This window comes from Rhineura floridana, chromosome 2 (genome assembly GCF_030035675.1).
Source record: "Rhineura floridana isolate rRhiFlo1 chromosome 2, rRhiFlo1.hap2, whole genome shotgun sequence".
Classification (NCBI taxonomy): Eukaryota; Metazoa; Chordata; class Lepidosauria; order Squamata; family Rhineuridae; genus Rhineura; species Rhineura floridana.
In genome coordinates, this window is record NC_084481.1 from 126188859 (window position 1) to 126199212 (window position 10354).

Genomic DNA, 10354 nt, shown 5'->3' on the forward strand with positions numbered 1-10354 from the left:
TAACCTTGCATTCCTGCCCCCTCCCTTGTGTATTTACTACACACAGTTATGGAACACCTGAAGAAGTGTTTCATGGCACTTGTACTGAAATCAGTTGGATTTACGAGTACTGTTGGGCCTTTCCAATAAATCCCTAAATGTCTTCTCTGAAGTAAGGCGCACTTTGTTCAATGGGACTTACCTCCCAAAGTATATATGTTTAGACTGCAGCCTAAATCAAGTTTGTTCACACTGATGGGGTCCTAATGTACACAGGAGTAAGTTATTATCATGGTTGAATATAAATGTGTGATACAAACTATTTGATTAAAACAATTCTGAGGTTTATTCTATTCTCTGTAAAGGGAAAAATACAAGGATGTTTGGAGAGTGGTTGTTGGACTCCATGACATCAAAGACGAAGAACAGCATAGTCAGGTTAGTACAAGTTATTCAGTATCTATGAAAGAAACTTGTCTTTGTCCTGTAACATGCAGAACACCTGGAAGCCGAACCCTCCCATGTGAACAAGAGTGGCTGAGAGAGCCAAATGAAGAAGAGGTTTGCACAAGAGATTTTTTTAAAAAAAATCAAAGTATGCCATAGTAGATTTTACGCTGAGTAGACTACTACTACACGTCATTCTACTACCAGCTACTGCCTATCAGAAAAAGAAAATATCTTTTTCTAAATGATGATTATGCTGTGCTGTTCCCGAGTCCAGACAGTTGCACAGAGTGGCTGAAATGTGTTTAAGCTCATATTTCCATCTTTTCATATAACATGCTGTTGCATTTTTCTGCTTTTCCTAGAAAAGATTGGTGAAACAGTACATTATACATCCAGATTTTAACACCACGACTACAGATTCAGACATTGCACTGGTGCAACTGACTGAACCTTTAGAATTCAATCATTATGTTCGTCCTGTGTGTCTGCCTGAGAAAGATGAAAAGGTTGAGGCTGCAAGAGTGTGTGTCATTACAGGATGGGGCATTCAGTATGAAGGTGAGTGCATTTGTCTTTCAGGAGGAATTTTGTGCTCATCAGTCAGCCGGAATGATTCTTAGCTGTGACTTCTTCATTGAAGGGAGTGGCAGAGAAGGGGAGCTCATGAACTGAAAATGTAGACTGCAAAAATGTTTTGCATGTTAAAGGACCAGCTTGGATTGTGAAAGAAAAAATAAATAAATGTGCTTTTTACATTTGAGGAGCTCATATCTGAATCGTAGTTTTTTCCTGGCTGTGCCATTTTTCACCCCTCAAGATGGAGAAAATTCAAGAAAACTCCATCAGCTTGAAGTTCCTATTTTGGTTTCTGAAGAATGTCAGAAATACTATACAAACCATCCTGGTGGTCTAAACAAGCAGATGTTCTGTGCTGGATTTCCAACTGAAGAAGGAAAGGATGCATGTACAGTAAGTAGTCACAGAGCATATGTATTATTCTCAATCAAGAATTCACAAGGTCTGTGCAACAATTCTACAAACACCCAGTAGAACAGGGGTTGAGAACTTAGAGCCAAGGCAAGGCTTCTTATTTATTTATTTATTAGATTTTTATACCGCCCGACTAGCATAGCTCTCTGGGCGGTGTACAGCAAAAATACAAATACATACAATAAAACCCATCATAATAAAACAAGAACACATATAAAAAAAATGAAAATCTAAAATCAGTTATAACAAGTTTAAAACTAAATTAAGATTAAAATTAGATTAAAATGCCTTAGAAAAGAGGAAGGTTTTAACTTGGCGCCGAAAAGATAGCAAAGTCGGCACCAAGCGCACCTCATCGGGGAGACTATTCCACAGTTCAGGGGCCACCACCGAGAAGGCCCTAGTTCTTGTTACCACCCTCCGAGCCTCTCTCTGAGTCGGAACTCGGAGGAGGGCCTTCGATGTGGAGCGTAGTGTACGAGCAGGTTCGTATCGGGAGAGGCGTTCCAGCAGGTATTGTGGTCTTCTGGTTCCTGCATGGGTATAACCATCAACTAAGAACATAAGAAGAGCCTGGTGGATCAGGCCAGTGGCCCATCTAGTCCAGCATCCTGTTCTCACAGTGGCCAGCCAGGTGCCTGGGGGAAGCCCGCAAGCAGGACCTGAGTGCAAGAACACTCTCCCCTCCTGAGGCTTCCGGCAACTGGTCTTCAGAAGCATGCTGCCTCTGACTAGGGTGGCAGAGCACAGCCATCATGGCTAGTAGCCATTGATAGCCCTGTCCTCCATGAATTTGTCTAATCTTCTTTTAAAGCCATCCAAGCTGGTGGCCATTACTGCATCTTGTGGGAGCAAATTCCATAGTTTAACTATGCGCTGAGTAAAGAAGTACTTCCTTTTGTCTGTCCTGGATCTTCCAACATTCAGCTTCTTTGAATGTCCACGAGTTCCAGTATTATGAGAGAGGGAGAAGAACTTTTCTCTATCCACTTTCTCAATGCCATGCATAATTTTATACACTTCTATCATGTCTCCTCTGGCCCACCTTTTCTCTAAATTAAAAAGCCCCAAATGCTGCAACCTTTCCTCATAAGGGAGTCGCTCCATCCCCTTGATCATTCTGGTTGCCCTCTTCTGAACCTTTTCCAACTCTATCATATCCTTTTTGAGATGAGGCGACCAGAACTGTACACAGTATTCCAAATGCGGCCGCACCATAGATTTATACAACGGCATTATGATATCGGCTGTTTTATTTTCAATACCTTTCCTAATTATTGCTAGCATGGAATTTGCCTTTTTCACAGCTGCCGCACACTGGGTCGACATTTTCATCGTGCTGTCCACTACAACCCTGAGGTGTCTCTCCTGGTCAGTCACTGCCAGTTTAGACCCCATGAGCGTATATGTGAAATTAAGATTTTTTGCTCCAATATGCATAATTTTACACTTGCTTATATTGAATTGCATTTGCCATTTTTCCGCCCATTCACTCAGTTTGGAGAGGTCTTTTTGGAGCTCTTTGCAATCCCTTTTTGTTTTAACAACCCTGAACAATTTAGTGTCGTCAACAAACTTGGCCACTTCACTGCTCACTCCTAGTTCTAGGTCATTAATAAACAAGTTGAAAAGTACAGGTCCCAATACCGATCTTTGAGGGACTCCACTTTCTACAGCCCTCCATTGGGAGAACTGTCCGTTTATTCCTACTCTCTGCTTTCTGCTTCTTAACCAATTCCTTATCCACAAGAGGATCTCTCCTCTTATTCCATGACTGCTAAGCTTCCTCAGAAGTCTTTGGTGAGGTACTTTGTCAAAAGCTTTTTGAAAGTCTAAGTACACTGTGTCCACTGGATCACCTCTATCTATATGCTTGTTGACACTCTCAAAGAATTCTAATAGGTTATTGAGACAGGACTTTCCCTTGCAGAAGCCATGCTGGCTCTGCTTCAGCAAGGCTTGTTCTTCTATGTGCTTAGTTAATCTAGCTTTAATAATACTTTCTACCAGTTTTCCAGGGACAGAAGTTAAGCTAACTGGCCTGTAATTTCTAGGATCCCTCCTGGATCCCTTTTTGAAGATTGGCGTTACGTTTGCCACTTTCCAGTCCTCAGGCACGGAGGAGGACCTGAGGGACAAGTTACATATTTTAGTTAGGAGATCAGCAATTTCACATTTGAGTTCTTTGAGAACTCTCGGATGGATGCCATCCGGGCCTGGTGATTTGTCAGTTTTTATATTGTCCATTAAGCCTAGAACTTCCTCTCTTGTTACCACTACTAAAACACAGAGTGAAAAATAAAACTGGGAATGGGAAAATTTAGCCCATGAGAAATTGTAATTCAATATTTAATTAACAAATCTCATTGTAGAAGCTAAAGCTTCCCCATTTTTCCAAGATCCAAGCATGTTTAATTTTTCACATGCAAAAAACCATGTGTGAGAAAAAGGTTCAACAAGGAAAGTGGATGCTAATTGACATCGCATGATTTCTTCCGCTAGTGGCCTCTACAGCTCCATCTCCCCTGGCTCCTTCTCTTCTCCAATGCTTTTTAAAAAAATGTTTTGCTGTTGTCACTCTGAGGAAGAGGATCCTTCTTCAAAATGAGGCACGGTGGGTGAGGTGGTTCAGGAGACTGCCACCATCATTTTCCTGCAGTATCTAGAGTTTTGCTTAAAATTAATTAAATGTTAAAGGTAATAGCAGCAGTGGTGTGCACATGTACAGAAACTACCTATTATCACTGTCTGAATTATGAGAATGTTTTAAGTTAGTTATGCACAATATTTACAGTGACTAAGACATTTATTTCATTTATAAAAAATACTTGTATACCACAATTTCATAAAAAAATTAAAAAAAGTTTACAACAATTATATTACAACAATAAAAACACAGTCAATTTTTAAACAGGGAGAGGGGCTGTGCCTCTTAGCTTGAACACTCCAGGACCAGAGGTCTATAGAGCACTATCTTCCACTCTGTTGAGACCCTAGTTATTTATATTCCTGTTTGGTAGTAAATGCTGAGAAGAATGAATTGCTTGAAACTGGCAATAGTGGTGGTCTCAGGAGACAGAAGCTGTATCATTTGTTGTTAGCGTCAGCCTACAGTTTGATAAGAATGTGAATAACCATCTGCCTTAATGTTTAGAAAATGCAAGTAGAACAATACCTGTGGTAAACCAGAATGTATAAACAAAGGGCTCATCCACACGGGAGCATACCGTCATGCTAAAGATGCTGCTTTTACTGTTGTGATAGATTTGCAAGGTCCACACTTTGTGCTCTATGGTAGCTTCAAATCCGCTGTTTTCCATTCACACTTTTCTCTGGGAAGGATTAGTGTCACTGTTTCCTGGTGGCCCTGCCCTCTAATTTTACATGTTTACTCCCTCCAGTTCAAGGCTGAAGCCAGGAGAGTGCCTCAGTGGCAATTGAAAAGAAAAAATGAAACTGACTAGATCCCCCCTCCCCTTCTCCATTGTCCAAGCCTGAGTGAAAGGCAGACAGGGGTGGGGGAGTGAGTGAAAGGTGAAGTTGGCAGTGGCTGCGGCAGCTTTTGCGTGCAGCAGAAAGACAGAGGGAGCAGGCGATGGGACATAAGAGAGCCTGCCCACTGAAAAAATCAAAGCAAAGTGCCTACAAGGAGGAGCGCAGCACAGCTGAGACGGTTTTTCCTTTTCTTTTTGTATTATCAGCGGATTGGGTTAATACGGATTGAAAGGGGGAAACTGTGTGATAGCTTCTGCTGTCATATGAACCATGCGAATTACAAGGGGATGCAAGTAGCACCAGACACACGCTAAATCGCCATGTGGATGAGCCCTAACGTCACAGCGATGTCTCTTGAAAATATCATTGTTTGTCCACTTAAAAATAGCATGTGTTAATTTTAAGCCCTGCTCCTTTTTATTAGGGCGATTCAGGAGGGCCACTGGTTTGTCCTTCGGAAGAGTCAAGCTTCTACACCCTTAATGGAATAATAAGCTGGGGCCTTGGCTGTGGAAGAAACGGCTATCCAGGAGTTTATACAAATGTTGCATCTTTTGTTGATTGGATTGGTCAGCACATACATTGAACCAGTAGGCATCTATGTTCATTTTAACAACAGCAGTTAACCTTGAAGAGCACTTTCCAAAGATGCAGGGCCTGCACAGAAATGTCACAGACCCATTGCCACCCCTTGCATTTGTAAAAGGAGGTGAAAGCGCCCTAATATAGTTGCAGATAGAAAGCAAATAAACCAGATAGGGTTGTAGCCAACAAAGCTGTCCTGTTAGCACAAGGATTTGTGCCTATGCAACAGGTATTCCACTCCCCTCTGAGTCCCCACCCCCCACCCCATATCTACTCCGGAGGGTTGGGAGAACTGCTAGGACAGATCTAGGGGCATGCAGGAGCCACACAGGGAGAGGAAGTCCTGTTGTGCAAGCAGACGTCCTTGTGCTAATGGGTGACTTTGTTGGATAGAACCCATCATCTGGAGAGTTCTAATGTCAACTGGCCAGAAAAGACGGAAGCTTCTGATCCTTTAACAAAGATTACATATTCAGAAATCGGTAGGTAAAGCTTTTCAGAGTATGGATATAAATGATCACCTGCTAATTGCTCCAGTCCAGATCAAACTGTTGTTACAGGGATGGTTCCAGGATTGTTTTCTATCCCCACCCCCACCCCTGCACTAAAATACCAGGTGGTCAAAACGGATAAATTAACCCCACCTTGTCTAACCAGGCCAGCGTCAGAGTCAGTCTAATTTGCTCATCTAGGATCAACAACTTGGTTTCAGAGCCTTTACCATTTTCTGAACTGGTATTCAGCAACAAGAATTTCACACCCTGGAAGAAATACCAGGATACCCAGGGTCTTATTGAGTGAGAACCGGAAAGGGGGTGGGTGGGGGGGCTGAAAATGTTTTTCTCTCAAATTTGCCAATCAAAATTCTTATTTCATCTCTTCCAATCAGCTGTGGCTACTCCTGTACCAGTAGTGAACCTAGCCTGGAGTCCCAAGACTTTCGTTGTTGTGCTCAGGTACTGGAGCTGGAACACAAGTGTAGAATACTATGAACTGCTAGGAATGGGGCCTCTAAGATCTTTTCAAATTCATCACAAGTGGTGATAGCACCTAATTAAGTTATTTTTATGCCATATCATAATTATAATTACATGCTAGCTGTATTGCCTCTTCTGTAGACTCGTCAAACAAGGCATGAAGATCTTCAATGAATTTGAACCTTGAACTTTTAAGACAACAGTTAAATTATGTGACTGAAGGAATCATTCCAAAGTGCATTCGCTGGTTCATGTGTAGTGACTCTGTATCTAGAATTCATTGTCTGCATGTTCATAATTCCAAGAAGAAAAGATGTAAGCCTTCACATGGGCAAACAACATCAGTATGGCTTTGGACATTGAGCTTTTCCATGGAGAAATCTAAAACTGCAATCCTTTGCACCCTTTCCTATGAGTAAGTCCCACTGAACACAATGACTTGCTTCTGAATAAACATGCATAAGTTCAGAAAGCATGTGAGTTTTCCCTAATTAAAAGTTTCAAGTGAATATTTTTAATATTTTTAATGCCTGGGTGCGACAATGGACTGGATGAGGGCTAATAAACTGAGGCTCAATCCACACAAGACTGAGATGCTGCTAGTGGGTGGTTCTTCTGACTGGATGGTAGATGTCCAACCTGTCCTGGATGGGGTTGCACTCCTCCTAAAGGAGCAGGTTCGTAGCTTGGGGGTTCTCCTAGAACCATCTCTGTCACCTGAGGCTCAGGTAGCCTCGGTGGCATGGAGTACCTTCTACCAACTTCGGTTGGTGGCCCAGCTACGCCCCTATCTGGACAGAGATAACCTGGCTTCAGTTGTCCATGCTCTGGTAACCCCCAAGTTACATTACTGCAATGCGCTCTACGTGGGGCTGCCTTTGAAAACGGTTTGGAAGCTGCAGCTTGTGCAAAATGCAGCAGCCAGATTGATAACAGGGACCAGATGGTTCGAACATATAAAACCCATTCTGGCCCGCTTGCATTGGCTGCCTGTATGTTTTCGAGCTCAATTCAAGGTTCTGGTTTTAACCTATAAAGCCTTACATGGCTTAGGACCACAATACCTGATGGAACGCCTCTCCCGACATGAACCCACCCATACACTACGCTCCACATCCAAGGCCCTCCTCCGGGTGCCTATTCATAGGGAAGCTGGTAGGCTGGCAACAAGGGAGAGGGTCTTCTCAGTGGTGGCCCCCAAATTATGGAATTATCTCCCTGACAAAGTGCGCCTGGCACCAACACTGTTATCTTTTCGACACCAGGTCAAAACTTTCCTCTTCTCCCTGGCATTTTAGCATGTGTTTTTAAATTGCTTTTTTTAAAAACGTGTTTTTAAATTTGTATATTTGTTTTTAATGTTTTTAATTGTTGTAAACTGCCCAGAGAGCTTCGGCTATGGGGCGGTATACAAATGCAATTAAAATAATAATAATGTAAAATGGCATAAACTTTTTAGAATGTATTAACATTCATCATGCCAAATGACAGTAAGGTCAGTTTGAGATGCTTCAAAGAAGCATATGTACTTTTCTTCATGCTTCAGAGTTTTATTCAAAAGGAGGAGATGTGCCATCCTCCATTGGGAGACACATGTTCTCTCTTCATCTTTCATGAATTAATAAAGATTTGAATGGTGTACTCATATTAAAGTTTCTGTGTGTATTTTTAAAATTAAATACTTAGATATTTATTTATTTTATTTATTTATTATTTATTAATTAAAGTTATATCCTACCCTTCCTCCCAATAGGAGCCCAGGGCGGCAAACAGAAACACTAAAAACACTCTAAAACATCATAAAAACAGACTTAAAATATATTAAAAGAAAGCATATTTAAAAACATGTTAAAACAAAACATCTTTAAAAACATGTTAAAACAAAACATCTTTAAAAACATCTTTAAAAAAAAGCTTTAAAAACATCTTAAAAAGCAATTCCAACATAGACACAGACTGGGATAAGGTGTCTACTTAAAAGGCTTGTTGAAAGAGGAAGGTCTTCAGAAGGTGCTGAAAAGATAACAGAGATGGCACCTGTCTAATATTGAAGGGGAGGGAATTCCAAAGGATGGGTGCCACTACACGAAAGGTCCGTTTCCTATGTTGTGTGGAACGGACCTCCTGATAAGATGGTATCTGCAGGAGGCCCTCACCTGCAGAGCGCAGTGATCAACTGGGTATATAAGGGATAAGACGGTCTGTCAGGTAACCTGGTCCCAAGCTGTATAGGGCTTTGTACACCAAAACCAGAACCTTGAAATTAAGTAGAAGCTCTTAATAAAGAATAAGGAGAATCAATAGGGTTTTTTTAAACCTAGATTATACACTCATATACACTACAACAAAGATAATTTTGTCTTATAAATATGTACGATTTTTAGTACATTCTAAATTGCTTATGTAGGTTGGAGTGAGGGCAGGGGGGAAAGATGGGCTCAGGTGGGGTGGGCAGCACCACTGAGTTAAGATATTTCTGTCTGTGTGTGTCTTATCACTAATAACTTATATGAAATCAGTAATATCAATTCTTCCTACACAAATAACTTTGGTGAAATGTGTGATCTCATCATTATAGGGCCACAGTCATAGCTCTATGCTAAGAGTGAGTCAGATGAAGTGCATTCCACCATTATAATGAGGAAATGGGGCATAGAATCATAGAATAGTAGAGTTGAGTTGGAAGGGGCCTATAAGGCCATCAAGCCCAACTCCCTGCTCAATGCAGAAATCCAAATCAAAGCATTCCCAACAGATGGCTGTCCAGCTGCCTCTTGAATGCCTCCAGCATCGGAGAGCCCACTACCTCTCTAGGTAATTGGTTCCATTGTTGTATGGCTCTAACAGTTAGGATGTTTTTCCTGATGTCCAGTCGAAATCTGGCTTCCTGCAACTTCAGCCCATTATTCCGTGTCCTGCACTCTGATTATATCATGGCAGTCTTTAAACCAAGCAGTGTCTCATTCTTGATTTGCCCTGTTGCTGTGGTGGTAATCTGCTTTATTTCACTCAAAGAGGTACAACACTTTTAATTGTAGAAAATGCATATAACCTGAGTCTACATGTGTGACCTTAGTTTCACAAACACAAAGGAGAGGGCCCCCAAATGCAGAAAAACCACAGCCAAAGACAACGGGACCTTTGAAAACTTAATAGCGGATGTTATTAATAGAAACAGAAATATAATATGTAGTCACTGTAATACATAACATATATGAAATGAATAGGAACAATGGCACGTGAGAGAACACATAGTGTCATCATATAGTAACCAAAACAAAATTCCCATGCGAAGCTTCAGGTCATGGAAACTTAAGGGATCAGAAGGGAGAACTCTAGTTTGCACAGTACCCACATGAGAACTTCAGCATATTGCTAACACCTCTCAGTGGGCTTCCACTCATGAAGACCCAACTCCGCTCCAACAACTTGAATGCCCTAGCAAGGATTATACTGATGCAAAGAGGCAAAATGCAGTTGCTCTTCCTGGAAGATCAGGACTCAAAATTGTGTGGAGGGCCTACATGCGTACTGGAGTAAATCCCCTGCCCTGGAATATATAAGAGGCATGTGACCAAGAGCCAACAGAGGGTATGGGGCCTGGAACCATGGCCTTGCTCTTTCCACCTGCATGACTGTAATCATATGAGGGGGAACCCGAAACAACATTTAGCTCATGCCTTCATGTGAGTTCCCAAATATGTCCAGAGTTATCACCTCCACATTCCCCTCTTCCTCCCAGTGGTGTAGTCAGGTGTGGCACCAAGGGCCCCCCAAGAAGGAGCTTGCCCCCAGTATACTTTGCCCACTTAGCAAAGTATTTTGCCCCTTCTGTGCTCCCCAATTTTTTTTCTGGTGCCGGTAGTAGGTGTGGAGCC

General features: G+C 41.8%; 1 protein-coding gene across 6 annotated transcripts in view; it reads left to right on the forward strand.

The window, feature by feature from the left end:
- OVCH2 (ovochymase 2) overlaps positions 1 to 6951 on the forward strand; it is a 108604-nt gene extending 101653 nt beyond the window's left edge. For 5 of the 6 annotated variants that reach the window (XR_009760617.1, XR_009760619.1, XR_009760618.1 and 2 more), the window contains 6 exons: positions 345 to 417; positions 792 to 987; positions 1247 to 1398; positions 5339 to 5504; positions 6389 to 6455; positions 6618 to 6951. Coding sequence is in view for 1 of the 6 variants with exons in the window: in XM_061610503.1 (XP_061466487.1) it covers positions 345 to 417; positions 792 to 987; positions 1247 to 1398; positions 5339 to 5500 (583 nt within the window). In the remaining 5 variants the exon portion in view is untranslated. Of the gene's footprint in view, positions 1 to 344; positions 418 to 791; positions 988 to 1246; positions 1399 to 5338; positions 5505 to 6388; positions 6546 to 6617 lie in introns of those variants that run through there. The other variant, XM_061610503.1, reaches the window with a different exon arrangement.
- Positions 6952 to 10354: the final 3403 nt, after the last annotated feature.